Here is a 16,034-nt window from a genome sequence, read left to right as displayed (position 1 = left end):
TTTAAACACACTTACTGTATTACTACATTTTTACTGCTAATAAAAAAAAACTACTTCATTTAGTAGTATTTTTTTATTAGTCATAAAAGAAAAGTATTTTTTATTATTTATTATTTAGTTGTAAAGTATTTACATACTTTACACTACTACATTTTTACTACAATAATTACCATAAAAATACAAAAGCAATTGTAAAATTCAACAACTTTAAAACAGAGAAATTTGAAATAGAGAAAGGAGTTATGCAGGGATTTCCTTTATCCCCATATCTATTCAATATCTAACTTAGAGGAACTAATGAAATCAACTGAAGAAAAAGAGGCACAATAATAAATGGTAGAAATATAAACCACACAATATCAATAAAATAAGCAACAATTATGGAATAAATATCAATATAAATAAAACCGAAGTAATGCAAATTTGAAGAACCACAGAAGACATAAACATCCAAAATCAACAGATAGAAAAAGTACAAAATTTCACATACCTGGGCTCTTTAATAACTGGGAACCTAAGTAATATTGACCAAATTAATTCCGGACCGAACGTTGGACGGACAAAATGTGAACAGACTCAAAAACATATGGAGAGCAACAAAATCTGTCTAAAAACTAAACTGTATGAAATGGTCAACTTACAGATCAGACTGGAGAAAAAAAAAGGCAAAAGATAATGGCATTTGAAATGAAATGCCTAAGGAAAATTAATAAAACAAATTGGAGAGAACACAAAACTAATGAACAAGTAAGAAAAGATCTGAACTTTCAATGCTGCATAAAAGAACTAATCTACAAAAAACAACTTCTGTGGTTTGGATTAGATTGGATGAAACAACAAAGGTTGCCAAATATAGTATTTACAGGAATAATTGGAGATAAGAGACCACCAAGAAGACCCAAAAGAGATTGGCTCTTATGTCTAAAAGACAACACAGGCTTTCAGAGCTATCGACAAATAATGAGAGGTTCAAGAGACCGACAACAATGGAGGTCGATATCCAAATAGGGACTCAACCCCTGCTAAACAGAAGAGTAGATGAAATTTGATGAATTTAAACAGAGTTCATAATTGACACTTAGACACACAACACAAAAAGGATAGGTGGAACACGACTAGGTTATGTCTGCCAGGGGCAAAGGTTGATGACGTTGTAGAGTGGATATCATCTTTTAAGGGCACAAAAGGTGATATAGTTGTAGACGTTGGCACTAATGATATTAAGAGTAGGAGACCGGCAGAATTACTTAACAAGTACAGGTCACTGTTGAACAAAAGCCGAGAATTAGGGTTGAATTTGAAAGTGTCTGAAATTCTGCCCAGACACGATAGGAGGGAGTATATGATGGGAGCCTTGTCGATCAATTCGGCCCTGGAAAGATTGTGCAAGGCTCAAGGGATAGAATTTTTTTCAGCCTGGTCTGTACTTGTTAACAGGAGAGACTGCTTCTACAGGGATGGGATACACTTAAATAGAAAGGGTGCAAGAATATTTGCTGATGCTATCGAGGCAGTGTTAGGTGGGTCGGAAAACTGATAGCTTGGGGGGATACAAGGACTAATAGTTTAACAGTAGCCGTAGGCAGAGGTGAAGGTGATTCTTGCACAACTTCTATTAGAATAAGTAGTGACCTGGAGCGAGAAGTGTTGGGAGTTTCAGGGACGGATGGCAGTCATCCTGAAATAGGTGGGTATATGGGATGTGTTAGGGTAACTAGGAATAGGAATAGAAGCATGCATACCAATGCTAGAAGTATAGTAAATAAATTTGATGTGTTGGTCAAGACATCAAAGGTGGTTATTGTTGGGATAGCAGAGATGTTGTCACACAGATATAAGGAATGCAGAACTGGAATTTGGGGAGTACAATGTGTACAGAAAGGATAGAAAGGGAGGAGGTGTTATGCTGTTAATTAAGAAAAACATAAAATCAAAAGAAGTGCATCCAGTTGATATAGATGAACAGTGCACTGTTGAGTCAGTTTGGTGTGACATAAGCACTGCGAAAGCAAAAATAAGAGTAGGAGTGTGTTATAGGCCTAATGACTCGAATGAGTACAATGAACAATTGTACACAGAAATAGAGTGGGCCAGTAAATCAGAATGTCTTATAATGGGGGATTTTAACTTCCCAGATATTGACTGGAACTTGTGGGTTGGTCACTCACACACTAGTCAGATTTTGTGGATTTATTGGATGATTGTTTTCTGCAGCAGCATGTTCAAGAGGCAACAAGAGAGTAATACTCTTGATCTGGTTATCAGCAGTGATCATTCGTGTATTAAGAATTTGCAGATAAAGGAACCACTAGGTGGCAGTGATCACAGTGTACTGATGTGGGATTTACTTAAAAGATTTAATTACCATCAGGGGTAAAGGAAAGGGTTTTTGCTTCCGTAAAGGTAAGTACAGTGGTCTCAAAGTTTTTAAATCCTGAACAGTGGGATCAACTGATGATGTTACCAACTGTAAATTCTAAGTGGGAAGCATTCAAGGAATTAATCGTGGATGCTACTAAAAGAAGGCGCCTCCGTAGCCAGTTGGGAAGGAGCAGCAGTGCATAGCACACGCTTCTTGATTTAGACCGGGATTCGAGCCCGTCACCACCAAATACGGAGGATGTGGAAAGGTCAGGGAATGACCACCGCATATTCCAGAGCAATATGGCCTTAGTTGCTAATGCTCCTAAAAAAAAACCAAATAACAAATAAATAGCTACTAAAAGTTTCATACCTATTAAGAAATATTGTTCAAGGTTTAGGCCTAAATGGTTATGTAATGAACTAGGGAGACTCGTAACCGGGAAGAAAAATGCATGGGATGCATATAAATTACCAAGCAACTCAGAAGCCTGTATCAGATATAAGCTAGTCTGTAATCAGGTCACAAAGGAGGTTAGGCAGGCGAAGGCAGATTATGAGAAATCCTTGGCAAAAGAGGCTGTGAAAAACAACAAGGATTTCTTTACTTATATAAACTCTAAAAGGAAGGAGATGAATCTGATTGGTCCACTTGACATCGATGGTTCGACTGTTGATGATCCTGCTCAGATAGGAAACAAACTGAATGAGTATTTTGCATCTACATTCACATGGAGGAATTATTAAGGTTTGAAAATGGCAGAAGGTTATCAAATGGTAGCAGGATACTTAATGATTTTTTAATAACTGAGAGAAAAGTCGAGGAGAAATTGTTGAAGTTAAACATAAGAAAAGCACCTGGTGTAGATGGGATCTATCCAGTTATATTAAAGGAGGCGGCAAAGCAACTAAGCAAACCCTTTGCCATAATTATGAGAGCATCCTTGGACTCAGGGGGAGGTTCCCACGGACTGGAGATTGCAAATGTATCGCCAATTCACAAAGCGGGATCGAAGGGTGACACAAGTAATTACAGACCAGTTAGTTTAACTTCTGTTCCGGGTAAAATAACGGAGTCACTGGTTAAAGATGCATTGCAGGATCATCTAGACAAGACTGCAGCAATAATTCAGACACAGCATGGGTTTGTTAAGGGAAAGTCTTGTCTGACAAATTTGATAGGATATTATGATGTGGTTACAAAGGAACTGGATGCAAAAAATTATTTTGATATCATATATTTAGATTTCAGGAAAGCTTTTGTCACTGTTGCGCATGAAAGACTATTGTACAAATTCTAGCAGAATGGTATTAAGGGTAAGTTGCTACAATAGATAAACGGATGGTTAAGTGGTAGAAGACAGAGGGTGGTAATGAATGGGTGCTGCTCTTCGTGGTCTAATGTTATTAGTGGAGTCCCACAGGGTTCGGTGTTGGATCCACTGTTGTTTTGTATATTTATCAATGATATTGATGAAGGTATATCAGGCTTAATGTTGAAGTTTGCAGATGATACAAAGGTTGGCAGGGTTGTTAATGACAGTAATGGCAGTGTGCTACTGCAACAGCATCTAGATAATTTGGGCAGATGGGCTAAGAAGTGGCAACTGAAGTTTAACCTTGACAAATGCAAAGTGATGCATATGGGTAGAAGTAACCCCAGAGAAACGCATCAACTGTGTTGGTACTACACTTAAGGTGGCAGAAAATGAAAAAGACCTGGGAGTAATTGTGCAGGCAGATATGAAGTTTTCTAAGCAATGCAGATAGGCTGCCAAGGCAGGTCATGGGGTTGTGTCAATGATATTTAGGAATTTTGCTAGCAGGGAGAAGGAGGTGATTATTCCTCTGTATAAGGCAATGGTCAGGCCAAGCCTTGAGTACTGCATACAGGTCTGGAGGCCTCATTTTAGGAAGGATGTAGATTTACTTGAGCGTGTACAGAGAAGGGCAACAAGATTGGTGAGGGGAATGAAGGGATCCTGTTACCAAGAGAGGCTTAAGTTCTTCAAATTGCAGTGGCTGGAGACTAGGCACCTGCGCAGTGATCTCATTGAGATCACCGCGCAGGTGTATAAGGCCTTGAAAGGGTTGAGCACGCTGAATTCTGATGGGATCCTTCCACTTGTTCAGATTATGTACCTAAGTGGGCATAAATTCAAATTAAGAAATGACAGGTGTAGAATAGATGTGCGGAAATTTGTTTTTAGCCAGCGGGTGGTTAATTGCTGGAACAAACTTCCATCTGTCGTTGTGGAAGTTGATCAGTTGAATAAATTTAAGGAGGTACTGGATAGGCATTTGGAGGGAATGGTGTGATATTTTTTTTTTTTTGTGCATAAGCTCATACACTTGCTTTCTTGTATCACATGCCGCTACTACACTTGTTTACAAAAGCTAATTCTCTAAAACACTTGTTCACTACTCGCTCTCTGAAACACACACTTTTGAAATATGAAAAAGTTGCTTGGTGTGGAACCCACTTGTATATACAGGGTGATTCATATGAAATAGTAAATATTTTGGGAGGTTATAGTATCGATTATTCTGAGTAAAAAAGTTCATATAAACATGTGTCCAATTCTCAATGGATATGGAGATATAGCTGTTTGAAAATGGTGTGCACAGCTCTCTGAATCAGATGTGACCAAGAAGCAGCTATAACCTGATGGTGTTTGGTGTTAGAAGTGTTGTTAAGAATGTCGCACATCATTACACATGCTGAATATGCCGATATGGTGTTTGTCTACAGTTTCTGTGGTGGAAGTGCTACTGCTGCCTGTAGAGAATACCGTTGACAGTTTCCTAACTGCAGAATATTGGATTCAAGAGAATTCACTAGTGTTTAAACCAAACTGTGTTTGGTCTGAACACAGTTTAAACTGCTCATATTTCTTATGAATGGCAAAATGTGGATGAAATGGAACACATTCTTCAGTCGGTAGAATGTAGGTCTACTATTAGAATATGAAGAATTTCTAAACGTTTCAGTGTTCCATAGACAAGAGTATGGGGAACATTATGTGAGCATGGTTAGTATCCATTTCACAAACAGTGTATATAACACCTTCAACAAGAAGACGATGCTCAGTGATTGGAATTTTGTCAGTGTTTTCTTTTCTTTTTTTTTTAAAATGAAAACCCCCAAACACGAGACGTATCAGAATCTGTAGTACTTAGTACCGTGCATGGATTGGAGGTTGCGAAGATGAAAGAAGATGTTTGTTGACATTAGACTAGAACTTCTGTAGATTGTAATTTTTAGGAAATACTTATGAAAGAAGGTTGTTCCAGAAAACAGCAGTTGAATGAATAAATGAGGAAGATGGAAAGTTGGTTGTGTGAGTTTGAAGTTGGACAGTAAATAAATGTTGGCTGGTGGCGGCACATGTTTGGACTGTTTTGAAAGCTCGAGCAGGAATTATAGAGGCCAATTCCAAAGAACAGTGCCTATGGAAGTATCTGTTGAAATTTCATGCAGCAGAAACCGAACATCTATGAGACAGAGAGTAGAAAGACTGTTACAGATGAGTCATTAATTAACCTAACTGCCATTCTTCTGAATGGAATCTAGAAGCATGAAAGAGGTTTTGGGGGCGCCACCCCAGATGAGGGAACAATATTCCATGGTAAGGTGGATTTGTGATTTGTACAGAATGAACAGCTGTTTGGACGAAAAGTAATGCTGAGAGCGAAAGAAAAAACAAAGTTTTTTAGATGCAGAGGAAGCAATATTTGTAATGTGCTTGTGCCAAAGAGATTAGAAGTCAGGGTAATCCCCAGCATTAGTTAGAAGACAGAGAACCATCTACTCTTACAGAGTGTACTAATATAGCTGAAAGTAACAGTTGATGCAATATTATGTCATCACCAACGTGTGTTCATCTTATTTGATGAAATCTGTAAGAAATATTGCCTTATACTTATGTTATTTGGACGACAATTACAATTTTAAGAGGTGACGCACTTTCTTATAACACCAGTGTACAAGAGGAAAAGAGTAAGGGAAAGAACTGGACCTTGTCGAACACTAGCATTAGTGGTGAAGTTAGAAGACAGAGAGCCATCTACTATCACCCTCAGTGAGCAGTCAGAGAAAACTGGATAACTAATTACAAAAAACAGTTGGCAAGCCATAAGATAGAAGCTTGTGTAGAAGAACTTTATGCCAAACATGATCAAAACCCTATGAGATGTCAAGAGCAACTGCTTGTGTTTCACAGAACTTTTCCATTCAATTTGTCCATAAATGGGTAACATAAGCCAGAATACCACTGACGGAATCCATACTGGCGATTGTTGATCAGATGGAAGTTTTCTAGATAGTTAATTTCTAGATAGTAATGGAGAAATTAATTAATTTCTCCCTTACTTTAGAAAGCATTAGCATTAGTAGAGGCAAGCTTATGCAGCATCAGCCAGAAAAAAAAAAAAAAAAACAACCTTCCCCTTCACCCCTCTGTTTGTTCGAAATACCTGTCCAGCTGAGCCTTAAATTTATTTAGGCTATCAACTTCCACAACAAGGGATGGAAGTCTGTTCCACCAACCAATTACCTGCTGGCTAAAGTCAAATTTCCACACATCTATCCTACATATGTCTTTCCTCAATTTGAATTTATGCCTTCTCAGGTGATTATTCTGAGCAAGAGGCAGAATCCCATCAGCATTGAGCATGCTCAAACCATTCAAGGCTTTATACACCTCTATTGATCACCTCGCCAGTGCTAGTCTCCAGACGCTATAATTTGCAAAACTTAAGCCTTTCTTCGTAAGAGCAACATTTGATTCCATTCACTAACCTTGTTGCCCTACTGTGTACTCATTCCAGCAGCTCTACATCCTTCTTGAAATGAGGCCTCCAGACCTGTATACAGTACTCAAGGTGTGGCCTGACCATTGCCTTATACAAGGGAATAATCACCTCCTTATCCCTGCTAGAAAAATTCCTTTATATCATTGATAAGACACCATGAGCTACTCTTGCAGCCCATCTTCTGCTCAGAGAACTTCATATCTGCCTGCACAATTACCCCAGGTCCTTTTCATTCTCTAACACTGTCAGTGTAGTACCACAGAGTTGATACGTTGATCTGGGGTTACTGTTTCCCATATGTAGTACTTTACATTTGTCAATGTTAAACTTCATTTGCCACCTCTCAGCCCATCTGCTCAACCTTTCCAGATCCTGTTGCAGCAGCATAGCATCAGTAGTGTCCTTAACAATGCTGCCAACTTTTGTATCGTCTGCAAACTTGGACATTAAGCTTGATATACCATCATCAATATTATTTATAAATACAGAAAACAATAATGGACCCAACACTGAACCCTGAGGAACTCCACTAAAAACATTAGTCCCTGATGAGCAGTGTCCATTGATTACCACTCTCTGTCTTCTAAACCCTCAACCATCCCTTTATCCATAGCTGCAATTTGCCTCTAATGCCACACTGCTCTAATTTGTGCAGCAGTCTTCCACGTGCAACAGTATCAAAAGCCTTTCTTAGATCCAAGTATATAATATCAAAGTTATTCCCTGCATCCAGTTCTTTTGTAACTGCATCGTAGTATCCAGTCAGATTGGTCAGGCAAGACTTCCCCTTAACAAAACCATGCTGTGTTCGAGCTATAACTGAAGTCTTGTCTAGATGGATGATCCTGCAGTGCTTCTTTAACTAGTGCCTCCATTAATTTCCCTGGAACAGAAGTTAAACTAACAGGTCTGTAATTACCTGTGTCTCCCTTTGATCCTCCTTTGTGGATTGGGGTCACATTTGCACATCTCCAGTGTATAAGTACCTCCCCTGAGTCCAAAGACACTCTCATAATTATGGCTAAGGGTTTGCTTACTTCCTTTGCTGCTTCCTTTAATATAACTGGATAGATCCCGTCCACCCTGGGTGCCCTTTATATGTTTATCTTCAGCAATTTCTCCTTCACTTTACTCTCAGTTATTACAAAATCATCTAGCACACTGCCAGAGTTTAACTAACCTCTGGCATTCCCCTCCCTGAATAATTCCTCATGTGTGAATGTAGATGCAAAATATTCATTTAGTTTGTTAGCCACCTGAGCAGGATCATCAACAGTTGAACCATCAATATCCAATGGACCAATCTGATTCATCCCTTTCCTTCTTTGTTGTCTTTCTTTGCATCCCTTTCCAAAGATTTCTCATAATCTGCCTTTGCCTGCCTAATCTCCTTTGTGACTTGGTTACAGACCAGTTTATATCTATCATAGGCTTCCATATCACCCATTAATTTATATATATCCCATGCATTTTTCTTCTCTGCCATATGTTCTCATTTGTTCATCTGACATTCATTTAGGTCTAAACCTTGAACAGTATTACTTAGTTGGTATGTAAAGTCCAGTAGCTTCCAAGATAAGTTCTTTGAATGCTTCCCATTTTGAATTTGCTGTTGGTAACATCATCAGTTGGTCCCACTGTATAGAATTTAAATACTGTCTCAGACCATTGTAGTCGTCTTTACGAAAGCAATAACCCTTCCCTTTATCTCTGATGGTAGTTACCTCTTTGAGTAAATCCTACTTCAGCACACTGGTGAAGTAGGATTCTTTATCTGCAGATCCTTAATACATGAAGGATCACTACTGATAATCAGATCAAGAGTATTACTCCCTCTAGTTGCCTCCCGAACATGCTGATGTAGAAAACAATCATCCAATAAATCCACAAAAGCCTTGCTAGTGTGAGTGACCAACCCACAAATTCCAGTCAATATCTGGGAAATTAAAATTCCCCATTATAAGAATCTCTGATTTACTGGCCCACTCTATTTCCCTGTACAGTTTCTTATTATACTCATCAGAGTTATTAGGCCTATAACACACTCCTACTCTCAATTTTGATATCCCAATCCTTATGTCACACCAAACTGGCTTGACACTGCACTGTCCAGCGATGTCGACTGGCTTCACTTCCTTGGATTTTGTTTCTTAGCTAATAGCATAACCCATCCACCCTTCCTATTTTGTCTGTCCTTCCTATACACATTGTACTCCCCAAATTCCAGTTCTGCATTCCTTATATCTGTGTCACACCATTTCTCTGATATCCCAACAATATCTACCTTTGATGTTTGGAGCAATTCTACGTCTGTCTTTCTGCAGTTTGAATTTATGCCCCCTTAGGTTTGTAATCTGAGAAAGTCTAAGAATCCCATCAGAATTCAGTGTGCTCAACCCATCTAAGGCCTTATACACCTCAATCAGATTACCTGCAGCAGCATGTTCGAGAGGCAACCAGAGAAAGTAATACTCTTGATCTGGTTATCAGCAGTGATCATTCATGTATTAGGAATTTGCAGATAAAAGAACCACTAGGTGGCAGTGATCACGTGTACTGACTGGGATTTACTTAAAGATTTAATTACCATCAGGGGTAAAGGAAAGGGTTTTTGCTTCCGTAAAGGCGAGTACAGTGGTCTCAGACTGTTTTTAAATTCTGTACAGTGGGATCAACTGACGATGTAACCAACAGTAAATTCTAAGTGGGAAGCATTCAAGGAATTAATCGTGGAAGCTACTAAAAGTTTTTCATACCTATTAAGAAATATTGTTCAAGGTTTAGGCCTAAATGGTTGTCAAATGAACTAATGAGACTTGTAACAGAGAAGAAAAATGCATGGGATGCATATAAATTATCAAGTGACTCAGAAGCCTATGGCAGATATAAGTTAATCTATAATCAGGTCACAAAGGAGGTTCGGCAGGCGAAGGCAGATTACGAGAAATCCTTGGCAAAAGATGCTAAGAAAAACAGCAAGGATTTCTTTACTTATATAAATTCTAAAAGGAAGGGGATGAATCTGATTGGTCCACTTGACATCGATGTTTCGACTGTTGATGATCCTGCTCAGATAGCAAACAAACTGAATGAGTATTTTGCATCTACATTCACACGTGAGGAATTATTAAGGTTTGAAAATGGCAGAAGGTTATCAAATTGTAGCAAGATACTTAATGATTTTATAATGACTGAGAGCAAAGTGGAAGAGAAATTGTTGAAGTTAAACGTAAGAAAAGCACCTGGGGTGGATGGGATCTATCCAGTTATATTAAAGGAGGTGGCAAAGCAACTAAGCAAACCCTTAGCCATAATTATGAGAGCATCCTTGGACTCAGGGGAGGTTCCGACGTACTGGAGATGTGCAAATGTATCCCCAATTCACAAAAGGGGATCGAAGGGTGACACGAGTAATTACAGAACAGTTAGTTTAACTTCTGTTCCAGGTATAATAATGGAGTCACTGGTTAAAGATGCATTGTAGGATCATCTAGACAAGACTGCAGCAATAATTCAGACACAGCATGGGTTTGTTAAGGGAAAGTCTTGCCTGACAAATTTGATAGGATATTATGATGTGGTTACAAAGGAACTGGATTCGAAAAATAATTTTGATATCATATATTTGGATTTCAGGAAAACTTTTGACACTGTTGCGCATGGAAGACTATTGTACAAATTGGAGCAGAATGGTGTTAAGGGTAAGTTGCTACAATGGATAAAAGGATGGTTAAGTGCTAGAAGACAGAGGGTGGTAATAAATGGGTGCTGCTCTTCGTGGACTAATGTTATTAGTGGAGTCCCACAGGGTTCGGTGTTAGGTCCACTGTTGTTTTGTATATTTATCAATTATATTGATGAAGGTACATCAGGCTTAATGTCGAAGTTTGCAGATGACACAAAGGTTGGCAGGGTTGTTAATGACAGTAATGGCAGTGTGCTACTGCAACAGGATCTAGATAATTTGGGCAGATGGGCTAAGAAGTGGCAACTGAAGTTTAACCTTGACCAATGCAAAGTACTACATATGGGTAGAAGTAGCCCCAGAGAAACGTACCAACTGTGTGGTACTACACTTAAGGTAGTAGAAAATGAAAAAGACCTGGGAGTAATTGTGCAGGCAGATATGAAGTTTTCTGAGCAATGCAGACAGGCTGCCAGAGCAGGTCATGGGGAAAAGGAGGCGATTATCCCTCTGTATAAGGCAATGGTCAGCCCACGCCTTGAGTACTGTGTACAGGTCTGGAGGCCTCATTTTAGGAAGGATGTAGATTTACTTGAGCATGTACAGAGAAGGGCAACAAGATTGGTGAGGGGAATGAAGGGATCCTCTTACCAAGAGAGGCTTAAGTTCCAAAAATTGCAGTGGCTGGAGACTAGGCACCTGCGCGGTGATCTGATTGAGGTATAAAAGGCCTTGAATGGGTTGAGCACGCTGAATTCTGATGGGATCTTTCCACTTGTTCAGATTACGAACCTAAGGGGGCATAAATTCAAATTAAGAAAAGACAGATGTAGAATAGATGTGCGGAAATTTGTTTTTAGCCAGCGGGTGGTTAATTGCTGGAACAAACTTCCATCTGTCATTGTGGAAGTTGATAGGATGAATAAATTTAAGGAGGAACTGGACAGGCATTTGGAGGGAATGGTGTGATTTTTTTTTCCTTTTTTCTTTTTTGGCTGATGCTGCATAAGCTCATACATTTGCTTTCTTGCATCACATGCCACTACTACTACTACCTTGCAGGTGCCTAGTCTCTAGCCCCTGAAATTTGCAGAATTTTAGCCTCTCATGGTAAGAGGATCCCTACACTCCCCTCAGCAATCTTGTTGCCCTTCTCTGTACACCCTCAAGCAAATATTTCCTACTTTTTCTGATAAATGTCCCGTTTTCCCCTAGTGATTTTTGTAGAAATTTTCTGCTTTTTGCATCAATTTTTTTTTGTAAGTTAAAAAAACAAAAATGTTCCATGAGCAGCGCCTTGTAGATCTCATTCTGGCTTCCTCTAAGGTGCATGGTTGCCAAGCTCTCTAATCCTTTGTAAATCTTACCAAGCTGGTTGCCCATCTTTGGACCATTTCAAGAATTTTGATGTCTTAATCCCCTATTCTTGGATGCATTCTCCAAGTATAGTCTTACAGTTGCCTCTTCCAGTGGGATTATGACCCCCGTATACAAATTGAATCATTGATACAGCACCACAGGCCTTTCTTGCCACCCATTTACACTGCTCAGAGGATTTCTTTTGTTTGTATCAGAACTCCTAAGCCTTTATCTCTGGTACCATTTTTATTTCAACTCCAAGTGTAATTATTTTTGGGTTACTTTTGGGTTTAAGACCTTTAATTTTTTTGCAGTAAAACAACTGCTACTTTTTTAGACTATTCTTGAATCCCATCCAAGTCCTGGTGTGGAGGAGCACTGGGTCTAATCATTAAGAGCGTTTAGTAATTTCTTTTTAATTCAGTAATTTTTGATAAATTCAGTAACTTGTCAACACCAGCTGCTATTATTTTTTTTATTTAATAATTAATTTTTCAATTATCATTTGCAAGCTATTTTGCAAATGATAATCGGCTTTGGTTGCATAATTTTGATGACATTTGCATCAATATTAATAATTGATCATAATCATTGCAGCACACCTGCTGTTATTCTTAAACATTGTTTAGTAAATTGATCTTCAGGTTTTCCAGTGATCACTGTTTAATTTAATGGCTAATTTCATTAATAAAATCCTTATAGTGGATATATGTTTACTTCACCTTATTCGTTGAAATATTTTTGCTAAATAGTTTGCATCTGTTTGTGTGCTTTTAAAATGTAGGCTTTTTACAACATGAGGAAACGTTTGGATGATCCAAGTATTATATCTGGTGAAGTAATTCTCAATATGCTGCTTTCATTTCGCCATATACAGGTATGTTATATTTATATTACAGATAAGTATAGGAAATATATTTAGCTTTATGTATTTCTATACCATCTTGAAATATGTACAAGTTATAGCAGTATAATATTTATTAGCAGCTACCTTGGATTGATTCATGTAAATTATTACAACTTTTTTTTTTTTTTTTCCTTCCAGTTTTGTCTATCAACTTTATTCCATAATTTAAAAAGTTTAATTTAAATTTCCTACCCATTTAATTTACTTTAAACTCCAAGGAGGCTTAATGGGAGTCCACTCCAGAGGGGGGGGGGGTTGGGAAGAGAGAGAGAGAAAAGAGTAGAACTTAATTCTTAACACTTCCCTTCACTGAACTCTTATGCACTTTCTTCATACAGTATTTATACTCCACATTCTCCTTCATAATAAAAATTATTGGCTGTCTACTCAATTTTTACAATACACTGGACCTATCTAAAGCGATCCGTGTCAGCAGAAATTTTGTCCTTTTAAGCACATTTTTAGCGAAAAACAAAACACATTTAGATTAAAGGAAGTTTCAATAAGTTTAGTCTCTTGTCCAGGAGAAATATATGTATGTACAGCATAAGGCTGTACATGCATATATTTGTGTTTTACACTTGTGTGTGTGCTCTCTAGAGTACATAGATATATTTATATATGTGTTGCCAATGTTTTTTCAAATGATATGTCTGTTTATGCGCAAATTATCTTGACCTCATACATGCTGATATCTCTTAACTGTGTAGAAACAGTTTTAGCAGATAGCAACACTAAAATAGCTTCAAAATTTTTGAGATTATTATTAATCTCAGATATCTGATTTTGGTCCTAAATTTCTCTGGAATTATAATCCATAAGATAATACAATTGAATAAAATGACAAAATAGGTATAAATATTTTTGCATAAAAAACATAAAGCAATGAATGATAAGTTTTATTTTTTTTATTATTTTTTTGTTTCAGATATAATTTTTTATTATTATTTCAATCTGATGTTGGGCAATCTAATAAAACAAGAAAAAAATTAATATTTGAAAGCATTTATGTACAAAGTTTTTTTAATTTTTAAAAAATATTTAAATTTCATACACACAAATTTGGGTTGCTTTACTCTATTAAATGTACAGTCATGGGAGAATACTCTGTTCCCTCAAAAGACTGACACCAATAACTCTGCACTAAGGCTTGTTATGATGTCCAACTATGAGACAAATACTCCACAGTTTTGCCTAAGTTTCTAATAACTGTTTAAATTGTAAATTGTTTATTGTAGCATCACTTGAACAGGTGAATCCACAATGCATTTAAAAATCTGAGACATGGGCCAAGACAGCTGTCTTGAAACACGCGCATGTGGATGTGTTATTGTTAAGGGTGGCTCCTAGGACGTTAGTTCAAATTCACTTTGTATCATTGTCATTTTACAGACTATAAAAATGGGCCAGACATGTAGTAGTGTAAGGCAGCGATTTCCAAACTGGGAGGCGCGGACTAGTGCAAAAGGAGGCATGAAAAGTTTAACAGAAATGTAATTTTCATAACATAACATATATAAATAAAAAAATATATACATATAAATAAACTTTCATAACATAACATTAAATATTATAACCTATTTTTTAAAGCCTTTACTGCCACCTATCTCACTCTAACTAATTTAGTGCGTACTATGTATGACATATATAGGTAGATTGCAGAGTATAGCATTAGTTGCATGGTTGAAAATACGGTTTCAGCAGTGTGCGATTGTGTTTTTTATTGTTTTTGGCGTGATTACTTATTGATAATAATCTTTAGTAATTTAGAAGTTGTATTTTTTAAGAATATAAAGTTAATTATAATATTTTTAGACGAATGGATAAATTTTTGACTGGTTACAAGAGAAAATCCACTAATAATGAAGATACTGATGCTGATACAAGTAAAGGTAGTGGGAATACAAGCAACAGGGAACAAGGAGGTAGAACTCCCAAGACAAGAAAATATGATTCATCCTATATATCATTAGGATTCACAAGTGTTATTATAGATGGCTTGGAAAAACCAATGTGTTTGTTTTGTACAAAAGTTTTGGCTGCAGATAGTATGAGACCAGGCAAATTAAAACGGCACCTTAAAACTATGCATTCTGAATACGCTGGTAAGCCCATAGAATTTTTTCAAAGAAAAGTAGATGAGTTTAATGAACAAAAGCAAACGTTAAAAAAAATAGTTTCTGTTCCATCAAATGCAATTCTAGCATCGTACCAAGTTTCTTACAGAATCGCGAAATGTAAAAACCACACACAATAGGAGAAACTCTAGTTTTGCCAGCAGCTATTGATATGGTTAAAATAATGTTCGGCGAATCATATGCGAAACAGTTGTCACAAATACCGCTTGCTGATAATACAGTTGGCAGAAGAATCGATGATATCTCTGAAGATCTTTGCGATCAGTTAGTTTCTTGACTGCGTACTTCGAAATTCGCCATATAAGTAGATGAGGCAACTGATGAAGCTAAAGATGCTCATTTAATTGGATATGTTTGATATGTTGCAGAAACTAATATAATGGAAGATATATTATTTTGCAACCCCATTCCTGGAAAGGACATATTCAATGAAATTTTTAATATAATTGACACTTTTTTTTTGATGAGAACGACATAAAGTGTAATAACTGCATTGGACTCTGTACTGACGGAGCACAGTCAATGTAGTAGTAGTAGTAGTGGCATGTGATGCAAGAAAGCAAATGTATGAGCTTATGCAGCATCAGCCAAAAAAAAAAAATCACACCATTCCCTCCAAATGCCTGTCCAGTTCCTCCTTAAATTTATTCAACCTATCAACTTCCACAACGACAGATGGAAGGTTGTTCCAGCAATTAACCACCCGCTGGCTAAAGGCAAATTTCCGCACATCTATTCTACATCTGTCCTTTTTGTAATTTGAATTTAT

General features: G+C 37.4%; 1 protein-coding gene across 6 annotated transcripts in view; it reads left to right on the top strand.

Moving 5' to 3' along the window:
* The window catches only part of Ask1 (apoptotic signal-regulating kinase 1), an 843,483-nt gene that overhangs the window by 154,777 nt on the left and 672,672 nt on the right, over positions 1-16,034 (top strand). For all 6 annotated transcript variants that reach the window (XM_090379009.1, XM_090379010.1, XM_090379014.1 and 3 more), the window contains one exon: positions 13,005-13,097. In XM_090379009.1, the coding sequence (XP_090235135.1) occupies positions 13,005-13,097 (93 nt within the window). The remainder of the gene's footprint in view (positions 1-13,004; positions 13,098-16,034) is intronic.

Source organism: Mastigoproctus giganteus, chromosome 8, assembly GCF_048544385.1.
Source record: "Mastigoproctus giganteus isolate SK-2022 chromosome 8, ASM4854438v1, whole genome shotgun sequence".
NCBI classification, from domain to species: Eukaryota; Metazoa; Arthropoda; class Arachnida; order Uropygi; family Thelyphonidae; genus Mastigoproctus; species Mastigoproctus giganteus.
The sequence above is the reverse complement of the archived record's forward strand: the minus strand, read 5'-3'. Positions and strand labels throughout refer to the sequence as shown.